This window comes from Ranitomeya variabilis, chromosome 1 (genome assembly GCF_051348905.1).
Source record: "Ranitomeya variabilis isolate aRanVar5 chromosome 1, aRanVar5.hap1, whole genome shotgun sequence".
NCBI lineage: Eukaryota > Metazoa > Chordata > Amphibia > Anura > Dendrobatidae > Ranitomeya > Ranitomeya variabilis.
In genome coordinates, this window is record NC_135232.1 from 545,042,726 (window position 1) to 545,063,694 (window position 20,969).

General features: G+C 40.9%; 1 protein-coding gene across 1 annotated transcript; it reads left to right on the plus strand.

Annotated features, from left to right (window-relative positions):
* Positions 1-15,162: 15,162 nt before the first annotated feature.
* On the plus strand, positions 15,163-20,374 carry LOC143801914 (uncharacterized). The gene is made up of 7 exons (XM_077281291.1): positions 15,163-15,195; positions 15,445-15,502; positions 15,607-15,723; positions 16,121-16,297; positions 16,397-16,507; positions 16,686-17,003; positions 18,643-20,374. Exons 2-7 carry the CDS (start codon positions 15,445-15,447, stop codon positions 18,672-18,674), a joined length of 813 nt encoding a protein of 270 aa, XP_077137406.1. The 5' UTR covers positions 15,163-15,195; the 3' UTR covers positions 18,675-20,374.
* The last annotated feature ends 595 nt before the right edge of the window (positions 20,375-20,969 follow it).

A 20,969-nucleotide genomic window follows, 5' to 3' on the forward strand; every position in this document is an offset into this window, starting at 1 on the left:
ACAACATACACCATACAACATGCACCATACAACATACAACATGCACTATGCAACATACACCATGCACCATACAACATGCACCATATAACCTACACCATACAACATGCAACATGCACCATACAACATTCACCATGCAACATGCAGCATGAACCATGCAATATGCACCATACACCATACAACATACACCAAACAACATGCAACATACATCATGCAACATACACCATACAACATACACCATACAACATGCACCATGCAACATACAACATACACCATACAACATGCACCATGCAACATACAACATACACCATGCAACACACAACATACATCATGCAATATGCACCATGCAACATACAACATACACCATACAACATGCACCATACAACACACAACATGCAACATACAACATGCACCATACAGCATGCACCATACAACATGCACCATACAACATACAACATGCACCATACAACATGCAGCATACAACATACACCATACAACATGCACCATGCAACATACACCATACAACATACACAATACAACATGCACCATGCGACATACACCATACAACATGCACCATACAACATACACCATACAACATGCACCATGCAACATACAACATACACCATACAACATGCACAATACAACATGCAACATACACCATACAACATGCACCATACAACATGCACCATGCACCATACAACATGCACCATGCAACATACACCATACATCATGCACCATGCAACATACACCATACACCAAACAACATGCACCATGCAACATACAACATACACCATACAACACTCAGCATACACCATGCAACATGCACCATGCCACATACAACATACACCATACAACATACACCATACAACATGCACCATGCAACATACACCATACAACATGCACCATGCAACATACAACATACACCATACACCAAACAACATGCACCATGCAACATACACCATGCAACACACAACATACACCATGCAATATGCACCATGCAACATACAACATACACCATACACCATGCTCCATACAACATTCAATATGCACCATGCACCATACACCATGCACCATACAACATGCACAATATAACCTACACCATACAACATGCACCATGCAACATACACCATGCAACATACACCTTACAACATGCACCATGCAACATACATCATACAACATGCACCATGCACTATGCAACATACACCATACGACATACACCATACAACATACACCATACAACATGCACCATGCAACATACAACATACACCATACAACATGCACCATACAACATACACCATACAACATACACCATACACCAAACAACATGCACCATGCAACATACAACATACACCATACAACACTCAGCATACACCATGCAACATGCACCATGCCACATACAACATACACCATACAACATACACCATACAACATGCACCATGCAACATACACCATACAACATGCACCATGCAACATACAACATACACCATACACCAAACAACATGCACCATGCAACATACACCATGCAACACACAACATACACCATGCAATATGCACCATGCAACATACAACATACACCATACACCATGCTCCATACAACATTCAATATGCACCATGCACCATACACCATGCACCATACAACATGCACAATATAACCTACACCATACAACATGCACCATGCAACATACACCATGCAACATACACCTTACAACATGCACCATGCAACATACATCATACAACATGCACCATGCACTATGCAACATACACCATACGACATACACCATACAACATACACCATACAACATGCACCATGCAACATACAACATACACCATACAACATGCACCATACAACATACACCATACAACATATACCATACGATATGCACCATGCAACATACAACATGCACCATGCACCATACAACATACACTATACAACATGCACCATACAACATACACCATACAACAAACATGATACAACATGCACCATGCAACATACAACATACACCATGCACCATACAACATGCAGCATGCAACATACATTATGCAACATGCACCATACAACGTGTACCATACAACCTACATCATACAACATGCATCGTGCAACATACACCATACAACATACACCATACAACATGCACCATGCAACATACAACATACACCATACAACATGCACCATACAACATACAACATGCACCATACAACATGCACCATACAACATGCACCATACACCATACAACATACACCATATAACATGCACCATGCAACATACACCATACAACATACACAATACAACATGCACCATGCAACATACAACATACAACATGCACCATGCAACATACAAGGTACACCATACAACATGCACCATGCAACATACAACATACACCATACACCAAACAACATGCACCGTGCAACCTACAACATAGGCTGGTTTCACACTTGCGTTTTTATCTGCATGCGTTTTTTAAAAAACGCATGTGTGAAAAAACGCATGTAAACGCGGTAAAACGCATGCGTTTTTTAGACGTATGCATTTTAATAGAAAAACACAAGAAAACAAGAAAAAAACTAAAAATCCTAACCCTAACCCTACCCCTACCCCTAACCCTACCCTTATCCCTAACCCTACCCCTACCCCTAACCCTAACCCTAACCTGAAATGCGTGGCACTGAAATACGTTTATATACGTATATACGTATATAAGTGCCACGATATTTCAGTGGCCACGTGTATAAGTGCCACGTATTTAAGTGCCACGTATTTAAGTGCCACGTATATAAGTGCCACGTATTTCACGTAAATGCCACGATATTTAAGTGCCACGTATTTCAGTGCCACGCATTTAAGTGCCACGTATTTACGTGCCACGATATTTCAGTGCCACGTATAACTACGTAGTTATAGTATTTACAGTACGTGTCACTTAAATACGTGGCACTGAAAGACGTGGCACTTAAATACGTGGCACTGAAATATCGTGTCAGTGAAATACATGGCACTGAAATACATGGCACTTAAATATGTGGCACTGAAATACATGGCACTGAAATACGTGGCACTGAAATACGTGATACGTGGCACTGAAATATTGGATACGTGGCACTGAAATACGTGGCACTTAAATACGTGGCACTGAAATACGTGATACGTGGCACTTAAATACGTGGCACTATGACTGTCAGAAAATGTTCATTAAACGGTTAGGGGTGAGGTTAGGGGTAGAGTTAGGGTTAGGGTTTGGATCCCTTTATCACCTTGATGGGGGTGGGTGGCTTTTCAGTGTGTTTTCTGTTTTTTTTTCTATAAAAACGCATGCGTTTTTAACGCAAACAAACGCATGTGCTTAAAAACGCATGCGTTTACATAGACAGCAATGCATTTTTTTGCCGCGAGAAAACGCATGCGTTTTTTAGCGGCAAAAAAAACGCGCAAGAAAATGCTACAGGTTGCATTTTTGAAAATGAACGCATGCAGAAAAAAAACGCATGCGTTTACAAACGCGACCAAACGCGTACAAAAAACGCATGAGTTTTCAATGTTAAATATAGGGGAAAAAACGCATGCGTTTTTTGTGCAATAAACGCTGCAGACAAAAACGCAAGTGTGAAACCAGCCTTACACCATACAACACACAACATACACCATGCAACATGCACCATGCAACATACAACATACACCATACAACATGCACCATACAACATGCACCATACAACATACAACATGCACCATGCAACATACACCATACAACATGCACCATATAACCTACACCATACAACATGCAACATGCACCATACAACATACACCATGCAACATGCAGCATGAACCATGCAACATGCACCATACACCATACAACATACACCAAACAACATGCAACATGCAACATACATCATGCAACGTACACCATACAACATACACCATGCACCATACTACATACACCATAAAACATACACCATACAACATGCACCATGCAACATACAACATACACCATACAACATACAACATGCACCATTTAACATACACCATACAACATGCACCATACAACACGCACCATACAACATACACCATACAACATGCACCATACTACATACACCATAAAACATACACCATAAAACATGCACCATGCAACATACAACATTCAACATACAACATGCACCATTTAACATACACCATACAACACGCACCATACAACATACGCCATACAACATGCACCATGCACCATACAACATACAGCATACACCATACAACATGCACCATGTAACTTACAACATACACCATACAACATGCACCATGCAACATACACCATACACCATGCACCATACAACATGCACCATGCACCATACAACATACACTATACAACATGCACCATGCAACATACAACATACACCATACAACATACAACATGCACAATTTAACATACACCATACAACATGCACCATACAACACGCACCATACAACATACACCATAACACATGCACCATACTACATACACCATAAAACATACACCATAAAACATGCACCATGCAACATACAACATACAACATTCAACATACAACATGCACCATTTAACATACACCATACAACACGCACCATACAACATACGCCATACAACATGCACCATGCACCATACAACATACAGCATACACCATACAACATGCACCATGTAACTTACAACATACACCATACAACATGCACCATGCACCATACAACATACACCATACAACATGCACCATGCAACATACAACATACACCATACAGCATGCACCATGCAACATACAACATACACCATACACCAAACAACATGCACCATGCAACACGCACCATACAACATACACCATACAACATGCACCATACAACATACAGCATACACCATACAACATGCACCATGCAACATACACCATACAACATACACCACACAACATGCACCATGCAACATACACCATACAATATGCACCATACAACATGCACCATGCAACATACAACATACACCATACAACATACAGCATGCACCATGCAACATACAACATACACCATACACCAAACAACATGCACCATGCAACATACAACATACACCATACAACATGCACCGTGCAACATACAACATACACCATACAACACACAACATACACCATGCAACATGCACCATGCAACATACAACATACACCATACAACATGCACCATACAACATACAACATGCACCATGCAACATACACCATGCACCATACAACATGCACCATATAACCTACACCATACAACATGCAACATGCACCATACAACATACACCATGCAGCATGAACCATGCAATATGCACCATACAACATACGACATACACCAAACAACATGCAACATGCAACATACATCATGCAACATACACCATACAACATACACCATGCAACATACAACATACACCATACAACATGCACCATGCAACATACAACATACACCATGCAACACACAACATACACCATGCAATATGCACCATGCAACATACAACATACACCATACAACATGCACCATAAAACACACAACATGCAACATACAACATGCACCATACAGCATGCACCACACAACATGCACCATACAACATACAACATGCACCATACAACATGCAGCATACAACATACACCATACAACATGCACCATGCAACATACACAATACAACATGCACCATGCGACATACACCATACAACATGCACCATACAACATACACCATACAACATGCACCATGCAACATACAACATACACCATACAACATGCACAATACAACATGCAACATACACCATACAACATGCACCATACAACATGCACCATACAACATGCACCATGCAACATACAACATACACCATACATCATGCACCATGCAACATACAACATACACCATACACCAAACAACATGCACCATGCAACATACAACATACACCATACAACACTCAGCATACACCATGCAACATGCACCATGCCACATACAACATACACCATACAACATACAACATACACCATACAACATACACCATACAACATGCACCATGCAACATACAACATACACCATACACCAAACAACATGCACCATGCAACATACAACATACACCATGCAACACACAACATACACCATGCAATATGCACCATACTACATACACCATAAAACATACACCATAAAACATGCACCATGCAACATACAACATTCAACATACAACATGCACCATTTAACATACACCATACAACACGCACCATACAACATACGCCATACAACATGCACCATGCACCATACAACATACAGCATACACCATACAACATGCACCATGTAACTTACAACATACACCATACAACATGCACCATGCAACATACACCATACACCATGCACCATACAACATGCACCATGCACCATACAACATACACTATACAACATGCACCATGCAACATACAACATACACCATACAACATACAACATGCACAATTTAACATACACCATACAACATGCACCATACAACACGCACCATACAACATACACCATAACACATGCACCATACTACATACACCATAAAACATACACCATAAAACATGCACCATGCAACATACAACATACAACATTCAACATACAACATGCACCATTTAACATACACCATACAACACGCACCATACAACATACGCCATACAACATGCACCATGCACCATACAACATACAGCATACACCATACAACATGCACCATGTAACTTACAACATACACCATACAACATGCACCATGCACCATACAACATACACCATACAACATGCACCATGCAACATACAACATACACCATACAGCATGCACCATGCAACATACAACATACACCATACACCAAACAACATGCACCATGCAACACGCACCATACAACATACACCATACAACATGCACCATACAACATACAGCATACACCATACAACATGCACCATGCAACATACACCATACAACATACACCACACAACATGCACCATGCAACATACACCATACAATATGCACCATACAACATGCACCATGCAACATACAACATACACCATACAACATACAGCATGCACCATGCAACATACAACATACACCATACACCAAACAACATGCACCATGCAACATACAACATACACCATACAACATGCACCGTGCAACATACAACATACACCATACAACACACAACATACACCATGCAACATGCACCATGCAACATACAACATACACCATACAACATGCACCATACAACATACAACATGCACCATGCAACATACACCATGCACCATACAACATGCACCATATAACCTACACCATACAACATGCAACATGCACCATACAACATACACCATGCAGCATGAACCATGCAATATGCACCATACAACATACGACATACACCAAACAACATGCAACATGCAACATACATCATGCAACATACACCATACAACATACACCATGCAACATACAACATACACCATACAACATGCACCATGCAACATACAACATACACCATGCAACACACAACATACACCATGCAATATGCACCATGCAACATACAACATACACCATACAACATGCACCATAAAACACACAACATGCAACATACAACATGCACCATACAGCATGCACCACACAACATGCACCATACAACATACAACATGCACCATACAACATGCAGCATACAACATACACCATACAACATGCACCATGCAACATACACAATACAACATGCACCATGCGACATACACCATACAACATGCACCATACAACATACACCATACAACATGCACCATGCAACATACAACATACACCATACAACATGCACAATACAACATGCAACATACACCATACAACATGCACCATACAACATGCACCATACAACATGCACCATGCAACATACAACATACACCATACATCATGCACCATGCAACATACAACATACACCATACACCAAACAACATGCACCATGCAACATACAACATACACCATACAACACTCAGCATACACCATGCAACATGCACCATGCCACATACAACATACACCATACAACATACAACATACACCATACAACATACACCATACAACATGCACCATGCAACATACAACATACACCATACACCAAACAACATGCACCATGCAACATACAACATACACCATGCAACACACAACATACACCATGCAATATGCACCATGCAACATACAACATACACCATACACCATGCTCCATACAACATTCAATATGCACCATGCACCATACACCATGCACCATACAACATGCACAATATAACCTACACCATACAACATGCACCATGCAACATACACCATGCAACATACACCTTACAACATGCACCATGCAACATACATCATACAACATGCACCATGCACTATGCAACATACACCATACGACATACACCATACAACATACACCATACAACATGCACCATGCAACATATAACACACACCATACAACATACACCATACAACATATACCATACGATATGCACCATGCAACATACAACATGCACCATACAACATACACTATACAACATGCACCATACAACATACACCATACAACAAACATGATACAACATGCACCATGCAACATACAACATACACCATGCACCATACAACATACAACATGCAGCATGCAACATACATTATGCAACATGCACCATACAACGTGTACCATACAACCTACATCATACAACATGCATCGTGCAACATACACCATACAACATACACCATACAACATGCACCATGCAACATACAACATACACCATACAACATGCACCATACAACATACAACATGCACCATACAACATGCACCATACAACATGCACCATACAACATACACCATATAACATGCACCATGCAACATACACCATACAACATACACAATACAACATGCACCATGCAACATACACCATACAGCATGCACCATGCAACATACAAGGTACACCATACAACATGCACCATGCAACATACAACATACACCATACACCAAACAACATGCACCGTGCAACCTACAACATAGGCTGGTTTCACACTTGCGTTTTTATCTGCATGCGTTTTTAAAAAAACGCATGTGTGAAAAAACGCATGTAAACGCGGTAAAACGCATGCGTTTTTTAGACGTATGCGTTTTTATAGAAAAACACAAGAAAACAAGAAAAAAACTAAAAATCCTAACCCTAACCCTACCCCTACCCCTAACCCTACCCTTATCCCTAACCCTACCCCTAACCCTAACCCTAACCTGAAATGCGTGGCACTGAAATACGTTTATATACGTATATACGTATATACGTATATAAGTGCCACGATATTTCAGTGGCCACGTATATAAGTGCCACGTATTTAAGTGCCACGTATTTAAGTGCCACGTATATAAGTGCCACGTATTTCACGTAAATGCCACGATATTTAAGTGCCACGTATTTCAGTGCCACGCATTTAAGTGCCACGTATTTACGTGCCACGATATTTCAGTGCCACGTATAACCATGTAGTTATAGTATTTACAGTACGTGGCACTTAAATACGTGGCACTGAAATATCGTGGCACTGAAAGACGTGGCACTTAAATACGTGGCACTGAAATATCGTGGCAGTGAAATACATGGCACTGAAATACATGGCACTTAAATATGTGGCACTGAAATACATGGCACTGAAATACGTGGCACTTAAATACGTGGCACTGAAATACGTGATACGTGGCACTGAAATATGTGATACGTGGCACTTAAATACGTGGCACTTAAATACGTGGCACTGAAATACGTGATACGTGGCACTTAAATACGTGGCACTGAAATACGTGATACGTGGCACTGAAATACGTGATACGTGGCACTTAAATACGTGGCACTATGACTGTCAGAAAATGTTCATTAAACGGTTAGGGGTGAGGTTAGGGGTAGAGTTAGGGTTAGGGTTTGGATCCCTTTATCACCTTGATGGGGGTGGGTGGCTTTTCAGTGTGTTTTCTGTTTTTTTTTTCTATAAAAACGCATGCGTTTTTAACGCAAACAAACGCATGTGCTTAAAAACGCATGCGTTTACATAGACAGCAATGCATTTTTTTGCCGCGAGAAAACGCATGCGTTTTCTCGCGGCAAAAAAAACGCGCAAGAAAATGCTACAGGTTGCATTTTTGAAAATGAACGCATGCAGAAAAAAAACGCATGTGTTTACAAACGCGACCAAACGCGTACAAAAAACCGCATGCGTTTTCAATGTTAAATATAGGGGAAAAAACGCATGCGTTTTTTGTGCAATAAACTATGCAGACAAAAACGCAAGTGTGAAACCAGCCTTAGAAACGTGAGTTTCACATGACAACTCATGGCTGCTGTCAGCAGCTGTGTGCCTGACCCCCTCTCCCTTTCTGAGAACCCAGACAGCTGATCAAAACACAGAAAACTTTATCAGAGATTTAGAGTCTGTATAATTATCGGACTTCAGTATCGCTGTAAGCTGCAGACTGCCCATTTGATAATAAAGTGTTATCAAAGTGTCAGCAAAATGTATTAAATTGATTACTGATACTCTTCCAACAAGTTGATAATAATATCAAAAGTGTACCAATAATATTTATTCTCTTTTTATTGACATTTTCATAAACCTATAGTCCCAATAATATTTATTTGACCAGCAGATAATTAATTAAAAGCGCATAAAGCGTGTTAAATAGACATTACACCAAAATCATAGTGAATCAAAATGTATTAAATTGATAATTTATTAGATCGTGGAAGAATAAGTACATTTGGTCAGAGATTTAGATCAACGAAGCTGACAATAGCAAGTGCATTTTTGGTTAAATTGATAACCACGATTAGAATGAGTTAAATTTGAAAACGTTGTTGCAGTAAAATCTGATACGGTTCTATCGTTTCTTTGTACATCGCTCGTGAAATGTTGTAAAACATTCTTGAATGGTAATCCCCGAGCTAAATGATGTAAAACATATACGCAGTAATGTCCGCAAGTGTGACTATACAGGTCTTGAATTTGGACATTTTGATAACAATACGCGTCACAATTCTTGTTCAGGAATGTCAAAAAATCGCGTGGGAAGATAATATTTTCAGGGCTAAAGCCGTAACTATCAAAAAATATGCCCGTCTCATCATCGCAGAGTACGATTAATACCGAGTGGCGGCCGGCTTGATTCGACGGGTCTGTATTCACGATATATGCCGCGGGTCTCTGAGTCACCCTTTCTTCCGGAAGCAAATCACACGGAAACACGCCGGCGAATATGCGGCCTGCATAATTATCGGACTTCAGTATCGTTGTAAGCTGCAGACTGTCCATCGTTAATTAAAATCGTACAAGATCTCTCTCCTATTATTAATTTCCAGAATGGTGTGGTTGACTGCAAAAACAATCATATTTATCGTGTGGGGTGTCGCTAGCGCAAAGCGGACTTCAGCACGTAGGTTACCTGTTTTAATGAGCGAGAAATGTCCCCCAGGTTCTTGATCAGGCGATAAATCAAAAGCAAACAGAGTGAATCCATCCATAAATTCTTCACGATCTATCGCCATGGCACAATCAGCCTTTTGCTTACCAGATATATGGGCAAGCGCGATATACTCTCTGATGGCTAGCCCATCATTAAAATTAGGATTATAAGGCCTCGCGGGTATCTGCTGACCGTCCAGATATAAGGCGGCATGGTTGATGTGGTAGTGGTGGAATTGAAGGGGTTTTTTTGCATAAGCCCCACTGAACCCCTCATTATCTACAAACCCCAATATTACAGTCTTTGGGATCTGACCTAGGAAGAGGTTCTCGTGGTTCGTGATCCGTGTCCCTGCGGCGATGCTGTACACTTTCAGACATGTTCGGTCAATAGCGTACTTGGCGGTTGCGGATAGGAGGGCCTGGCTGTGGCCGATTCGGACAGCCGGAGACACCTGCACTCTTTTCACGTAGAGAGCCGCTTGCGAGATTTGCACCTTCAGCGGCTCGGCTTCTGCGGACATGAGGCAGAAAGCATCCTTATTTCTTGTTAGCTTAACCTTAAGGTCAAGCCCGTTCAATATTAACTTTGGCTGATTAAATATATCCCCAAAGATGGGCCCCAAGAGGTCGATGGGTTTTGAGCGAGAAGCTGCATCGGCTCTTTTGATAAACCCCGCATTTGCGCCATCCAAGCTCCGGTCATTGTGATGGCCCGCAGTGTCTTTATAGAACAAACCGGCTGTAAATTGTGATGACAGCGTCTGCGAGCTGTAATTTAAAAGGGTCTCTATGTACGCTCTATAGCTGTAGAGATTGTCCGATTGTGAGATAAGTCGATCTCCCAGAGTAATATCGACCTGGTTAAAAAGGGTGGCTAGAGGATAGTTTATGAGAGCCACCTGGGCATCATCGGCAATAGCCGTATTATCCTGCTTCACGATGCGACAGCTTATGTACAGCAACGTGTTGTTCAGATCATAATAATAATCGCCGCTCCCAGATATGAAAAATTCCAATGGCCCATTGTCTGACAGAGCCGCAACCGGTTGTACTTCTACAAATAGAGATTTCTCTATGCTTGTTTGTGTGGGGGGTACGTCAAAAATATCCAGTTCAGATTTTGCGCACTCTACAGAAGCGTCATGCAGGAATGCCATGATAACTGATTAGAAGATGTCGTCCGCAGAGCGTCTTACTCGTTTCTGACGGTGGCGTCTCTTGGAGGTAGTTTTATTCATGAGCATCGGTGGTAAAGGGGAGCAAGCGCGCCTCTTTCTTTTTTGTGCTTTTTTAGCGACATAAATTATTCCAGATCCGTCTTGCTGCGGTTGTGTATTTATCCGCTTCATAAGGGCCGTTGAGGCGGTCGTGACGGCGTCCGTCGCGATGTTCCGGACCGCCGTCTTTATGTGCGGTTTTACTAATTCTAAGCCTTTTCTGAAAAGCGGCACTGCGCGACGAAATAAGCCTTTAAATATCCCGGCCAGGCCGGAGCCATACATGTACTCGCTCCCGCGGAAGCCCTCTAGCCCGTGCCCCGACTGGGCAGTATAGTAGCGGGCATAAACAGCGGGATCTCCATACACCCTTTGAGACACCATTTTACCATGTCAATACTGTCGCGGTCTAAATGTAATCGCACTATACACTTTCCGTATCTGAATTTAACCGGCGTAGCCTGGTCCGACATGACTGTAATGTTTATGGAGTCAAAGTGCTGTTTGCACAGCGGTATGTAATCGGGGCGCGTGTAGCGCACAGTGACAATATCACTATCATCGCCGCTAACTTCTACGGTTCGTAACAGCTGAACGTAACTGTCGCCTACAAGCTGGTGCTGAATTATATCAGTGTATACAAAAAGCGAATAAAAACCAGCCTTTGAATCGGGGTAAAAGCGACGATTCCACGGCATTAAAGCAACGGGGGAGTCATCGACGGTCTGTAGCCCAAAGATAAATTTTAGCTTAGTACCCAGAGCAAACTGTATAGGGGCCGGGTCGGGCAGGATCACCTCTCGGCGTAGCTCATCATACCGTATTCTGTAGGCAGGCGCGGATAAATTCAGCGCTTCTATTCGGGCATTGACCGCGGCAACCAGCTTATGAATGTTCGAGTAAAACCCTGATTTTATGTGATAATGTTCTAACGGTTCGCCGTGTTTGGCAGCATAGAAGTTCCCTTCAAAAGCCTCAAATGTGTTCCACGTATGGGGGTGCTGTATTTCCGTTAACGCCACTTCATAAGCGTCTGAAAGGTGAACGGCCCTCGCTAACTTGGTATTGTAATTCGATATGGTGTTATCGGGGTAGATATTAATTGAATTACTGGGCAGGGTCACGAAAAAGGAGCGCGCTTCCATGGTTATATATCTGTCAACTCCGAAGCCGGGATCCAACTATTGAATTTTTCGGGGTACCCCAGCCATTTGACGAGGCAGTGACTTACACCCCCGACACGTTTTTTTCTCAAAATCTTTTCTACTCTGTAGACGCGATTCTCATCCATAGGTATTTTTTGCAGCTCTTCCTTATAAAATGACCCCCCTACAACGTCACCGGCTAAATCACTAATTTTATAAAGAGGTTTATGAAATTTATTGGAGACCCCGGTAATTAAAAAAATCTCTTCGCTGTACGTTTTCTCATACCCCTTACAGAATGTACCTTTATAGGCCGATATCCTGACATGATCCCCGACCTTTAAAGTCGGTTTAATCGGTTTATTAGCAATAGTAGAACTGTAAATATTGCGCCAGATTTGCATAGCGTTTTTCTCTGTCACTTCAGCGGGACTACATCATATGGTAGAATGATAAGTATGATTGTAGCTATGCACCAAATCCGGTAAAATATCAATATACCTAAAGGTATTATGCTTCATGAGATAGCGCCACATACGAGTTTTTAATGTGCGATTAAAGCGCTCTACCATAGCTGCTTTCATAGCGTTGTTGGTAAAAAAGTGGTGAATATTATGTAAATTACACAGCTGCTTGACTGACGAATTTATAAATTCTTTGCTGCGATCCGTCTGCAATTTCTTCGGTATGCGCTTATCATTTTGAAATATTAATTTGAACGACCTAGCCACACTGGAGCCCGTTTTGTTTGACAAAGCCACACACCACGCGTATCTCGATAGAGTATCAATCACCGTCAGGATGTATTTGACATTATCATTTTCCCTTGAATAGTCGATTAAACTTACGAGATCCGCCTGCCATTGCGCGTCAACGTTCGAGACGTAAATTTTATTTGACAAAAATCGTTTTCTGATGGGTTTGTGCAACGTATAAGCGTCTTGTCTATCCAGCCACTCAGTCACGTCAGATTTCTTTATTCCGCGGTCTCTCGTCGCTCTAAATAATTTGTCTATTCCATAGAATGATCCAGAATTGCCAGCTGTGAAATATTGCTTTTCTAATATGTGATCCCAGGTATTAGACGCCATGTTTGAATAAATGAGTGTGTATCGATAATCAGCAGCCTCCTGCTTTCAGAAATTCAGTTGTATAAAATCTCCTGTTTTAATCCGCCTACGTCATGTATGAGTTAATACAGACAGTAATTGTTTGCTTGTGTGTGCTCTGGGGCGTTAACAGAAGGCATGTGACGGGCTTGTAACTGGGAGTGTGCTTCTGGGTGTTAACACGTGCCTGGCTTCCTGCCAGCCGGGATAAATACAGCTGTCAGCAACACACAATCATCCAGCAGAAGCCAGACGCAGTCTAATCTCTGACCTATTCTAAATGTGAGTATTTGCTGATTTATTTGCTCTATGATATTATCATTGTCAGTACAGTATATATTTGCCGCTGCAATGTCTATTTAGTTATATTTATCTTTTTTATTATAATTCATATATAGATATATTTGATATTTACGATAGTTAAAAACTGGATCTTTCTAATTCATCATGTACAGTATAGTTAAAATCTGTATTTATTGGCGGTATAGATATAGATGAAACTTTACCCCTTTTTTTTTTTTTTTATTTAAGATGGAATTCCAATATCCCCGCGATCAATACAACCCATTTCTTACAAGCACACAGCTAGGTATACCGAATATAATGTACAGAGTATTGGTTCATTCTGATTAAGTCGTTATATTATAAGTAATTTATATTAATTATATATTCTCGCATTCTTTCTTATTTAAGAGGAGTGTATGTCCCCCGATTATCGCAATAAATTCATCACGCCAAATTATGAACCCTTTGAGCACATAGCCGAGGAACCGTTAGAAGATAATGAGCCTGCTCTTCACCTTATCACAGGTAATTAGATTCTCCTTATTGCATTTAGATAGGGGAAAAATGCCGCTGTAACACGGTACTAAGATATTTATCATTCCTGTATCGCATGTAAGAAACCTATATATATATATATTATCTATGTTAATTTCACGCCACAGACAAGCACATTTATATACGCGCTGAATACGTTAGTTAGGCTGTATTAACAGTTATTAACTAGTGTATTACACAAAGCATGGTATAATAAATACACGGCTAAATTATTAAAAACAAATAATGTCGCGATCCATCAATATAATACTACTATTATTAAAACTGATACACCATAAACAGGGTAATGCCGTAAAACTATATTATACTGTATCAGCTGGTTTAATCCCTGTATGTAAACACGAGCTATGTACAATTTCTCATACAGATACTGACACGCAGCCATCGCTCTCTATGCCGGAAAACTGGCGTGTTCCCGAAGCATGTGAAAATCTGGATTCAGACGTCGAGATCATAGATGTCAAGAACACTGTAATTTCGCCGCTACCCGATGCCCCTAAAGGACGTGGAAATTCGTTAAGCAGGTGTCTCAAGAATAGGAAAGGTAACGCGTCACTTGAAATACATACGATTCTCACTTTTGTGTAGATAATCAATTCTGTGTTAACTAATAGCCGTATTTTATTCACATATGCTAAACTAGTTGCCAGAAAAATTCAATTTGAAAAAGAGAATATCCCCGTCTCAATGAGTTCGAGCAATGCGGTGCCCATTAAACCAGGAGCTGCGGATGTACAATTCCCGCGTCATACTTGTAAGTGTATATCTGGTCTGCTATCTACAATGCAGGTACTGTTACAATGATTTCGTGGGTAGCTGTCACAGTTAACTTTTCAAATATTACGCAGGGTCGCGGATAACACCCAGGCTTGTAGCTTTTCCAATTTTACACCGGTTTTGCGGGTAACAGACGCTTGCATCTTTTCTTTTAGATACGCCGGATCTTCAGCCACGAGTTCTGCAGCGGCATAATTACGGATCTGCACAGAATCAACCACAAAGAGCTAATGCGGCTGTGAGAACACCACCTCTTTCGCCCATCCGTGTTGCGGATCGAGAGGGAAGCTACGCGGCACCCAAACACCCCGGGAATCCAAGCCCCAAGATTCCACACCAAAAATATAAGAATGTTTCAAGAGAGAGATCTGCGTCGCAGAGCGTTAGTCCCTTCATAACTCAGGAAGCCAATAGCATACTCAGCAGCCCACAAGTTACTCCTGAAAACAGAGAAATTACGCAGCTCTTCGCTGGTAAGAAGGGTAATAACCGTGGTAATATATGTGTGTGTCAAACTGTATAACCTGCAGGTACTGTTCATGCAGGATCTTCTACCGATTTTGTCAATTTATTACCTCTAAAGAAGCGGTCAGTATCACGACGTCGTGTAAGTAAAAAACAGAAGGTTGCTGAACAATCGTCTCACATAGGGAGCCCTGTGTGGGATGATGAACATGTCAAAATGTTTATTGGCATGTCTGCTCAGTATACACATACCAAACTCGCACAGATCAAACTAAAATCTTTCTGTGACACGTATGAAAGGCTGATAAATGCATGTCCAACACCTGACATTATCGCCGAGCTATATGATTTTAATCTAAATCATGCCTGTGTACATACAACACCTGTGAATCTAAATAAATCTAAACCCGCCTGACTAAGCTTGGTTGGGCACGGTTTGAAAAAATCCAGTAGGCCGCAAGCAGCTAGAAGTGGGCGAGAGACAGTTTACAACGCTATAACCACACAATATCCCCAGAGGCTATTACATGATTCAGCTACATTTTTACACACCTATCATTTTAGATTTGCAAATCTGGAGCTTGTACAATCATTTGTAGAGGCCGTGAATATCGTTCATGACGGCATTCAGTCATTACTGAATAGAATCATCAGGGGCATTGAACCTGACGACTTTGTACAGTTAAGGCTTGAATGTGGCGATACTTTAGACCCTATTTTCGCTACAAAACAGACCAGGGAAGATTTTAATTCTGAATCTTTTTTAAACGACGTTGCCCACACACTTCAAAGTAATGTTGAATGTCTAGCATCCAATTCATTAAAGCTAATCATCACCATCATTAAAAATAGCGGTGGTGTAAAAAGGGAGCATGAAATCTATAGCGGACAGTCAGTTCATTAAACAAAAGAGCCGGTGACTGTATGATTTTAACACTACAAAAACACAAACATTTTTATAGCGTGTTTTACAACCGCGTGTGCTCGATTAGAGCTCTATTCGCTGCTGGACCGGCTGCGGGAGAGGTGCCTTTATCACGACACAGATTCAGTTATTTTTGTACAGCGAGATGGTGAGTGGCAGCTGCCCAGTGAAATACCCGGTGGTACACACATCACAGAATTTGTATCCGCGGGCCCCAAACTTGCGGGTACAAACTCAACACCGGTAAAACTGGCTTAAAAGTTAATGGGGGTAACACTAAATGTTGGTAACTCTCAATCTATTAATTTCAACAGTCTAAAAGATCTAGTTCTGGACTACCCGAGCAATTCTGACACAGATACACAGAAACGTATTGTCGTACAACAGCCGTCCATTGTAAGAAATAAAAAGTACTGGGAGATTGAAACGAGGCCGTTACGCAAAACACAAAAGTGCGTTTATACAAAGCGACGACTAATTGATGGTTTCACCACCCTGCCTTTTGGGTATTAGCCGAGTATTGTGGTGATGGATACACGCATGCAACACCCATTCTCATGCATTCTAGCAGGGCCGTCTAATTCTGGAAAGAGCTATTTTGTAAAACAGCTGCTGTATAATATTGAAACTAATTTTTCTCAGAAACCTGATAATATTGTTTGGTTTTATTCGTGTTGGCAGAAACTATATGATGAAATCTCTCTCTCTTTTCCCCATGCCAGATTTGTGGAGGGTCTGCCGAATACATTCGTAGATGACGAATTATTCCCGCCGGAGGTGAATTTGGCTATTGTTGATGATCTCATGGAGAGTGCTAGTGAAAATTGTGAGATAGAAAAAGCCTTTACCAAGTATGTGCACCACAGAAATCTCAGCATTTTCTACCTGGTTCAAAACATATTTTGTCAGGGTAAGAAAAGCCGTACGATAAGTTTAAACACAAAATACATGGTGCTTTTTAATAACCCCCGAGATAAATTAAAAATTTTAACTCTAGCTCGGCAGATGTACCCCGGAAAAACGCGTTTTTTCCTAGAAGCTTTTGAGGATGCCACGCGGGAACCTTATGGGTATTTGCTTGTAGATTTGAGAGCTAATACCTCTGAGGAACTTCGCTTAAGGACCGGATTGTTTCCACCAGCGTTGCCTGCTGTCTATGTTCAAAAGAAAAATGCTTCTAAAAAGTGAATTTTACCCAGGTGTCAGACATTCTACGCTGTGTGCGTTGTGCTGTAAAGATGTCTGAGAGACTCCGGCGTAACTAGGCTCTCTTAAAAACTCTGGTGAAAGCAACCCCAGCGGTCCGAAAGTCTATTTTGCGCAATGCGAGCAATGATTTAATTACAGCCATAGGCGAGATTGCTTTAAACATCTTAAAAGGCAGGATTCCGCTGAAAGAGCGTCAAAAAGGCATATTAAAGAAGTGGCGTAAAGCTATAAGAACCCTGAGCGACAGATCTCAACCCATAAAGAAAAAGAAGCGGCTACTAAAGCAGGCTGGCGGGTTTATCGGTCCTCTTTTAGCTTTTGCAATCCCTATAATAACAAGTCTACTCGCAGGAAGATAATGGAGCATACAGAGAAAATGTATATAGTCCCCAAACAGGAGCTAGACAAACTAAGACCAGCCGCTACAGTTAACATACGCGACAGCGTTATTCAGCGCCTTGATGGCGAAATTAGCGACATTTTACAACGTCGTGACATTCCCGATGATGTGAAAATTAAAATGTATAGCACCGTGCTACAACGATACTTGGTGCATACGCGGCACACCTCAAAAGAAGTAACGGCTTTAAATCTCGTTAGCACTCCTGATCCTGGTCAGCAACAATTGTCAAATACCGACTCTGATAAAAATCAAGAGATCGCTGAAATTGTCAGCCACATAAGCCAAAGATATAAAAAGAATGCTGAGTTTTTACTAAACAGGTTACTACAGAATAAAAATGTTACAGACTGGAATAATAAAGCTGAATTTATTTTCAAAGGATCCGTAATACCGGGGTCTAACTTACTGGATTTGGTACGTAGTACTACGCAGAGTCATGCTCTGACCGGCAGAAATTTACCGCCGGGTTGGGAAGCATTTATGCAGGCTATGGCCGAGCTAAATATACCGTCTACAGTTGTTGGTAACCCCACTACTAGGAAGCTTTTAGACGGATTAAAAATTTCCAGCAGCAAGGCACACTCTGCATCTACGCCACAGAAGCTAGTTCCGACGCCTCGTACAATCCAATCTTTACATTCCCCGTCATTAGGTACCACACATGGAACTCTGCTGCCTAAAAAAAGGTCTCTACCGATGCTACAAACCATGTGGCTCACGATGTAAAGAATGTACTGGATAAATATGACGTGCATGACTTGTAACACCATATTATTTTGTAAGAAGTGTAATGATGTATAATCAGCGTGCTATTTATTTTGTACGATGCAGCATTGAAATGTCTTTGAGGTGTGTTTATTTTACAATAAAATCTTTTTCATTTTTATAATACCGTGTCTTTTGCTTTTTTATAAACGTATAAAACACCACGCTTCATACTTGCGGGTGTTGTAATATGGCCGCATACATAATGTCCCCACTATAAATCACATATAAATGAGAATAACAATACTGGGTCTTTGCTTTTTTATATACGTATAAAACACCACGCTTCATACTTGCGCGTGTTGTAATATGGCCACATACATAGTGTGCCCATTATAAAACACATATAAATGAGATATAAACAGTTACTGTGTATTACTGGGATAATAAACACTGTATTAACAATATTAAACACTGTGATAGGGAGAATGAGCCTGTGTTTCTACTATCACAGGCTTATCAAACAAGGGTAAACTCTAATACAGCACATTAATCTAATATAAAACAACTACTGGGATAATAAATACTGTATCAAATACAGTGATCAGCGTGCTATTTATTTTGTACGATGCAGCATTGAAATGTCTTTGAGGTGTGTTTATTTTACAATAAAATCTTTTTCATTTTTACAATACCGTGTCTTTTGCTTTTTTATAAACGTATAAAACACCA

Bases quoted from the DNA above. Each gene is read 5' to 3' on its own strand.
- LOC143801914 (XM_077281291.1), top strand. From the start codon at position 15,445: ATGGAATTCCAATATCCCCGCGATCAATACAACCCATTTCTTACAAGC. The intron at 16,298-16,396 runs GTAACGCGTCAC...ATGCTAAACTAG, and splicing joins GTGTCTCAAGAATAGGAAAG to TTGCCAGAAAAATTCAATTT. The intron at 17,004-18,642 runs GTAAGAAGGGTA...TCCCCATGCCAG, and splicing joins AATTACGCAGCTCTTCGCTG to ATTTGTGGAGGGTCTGCCGA.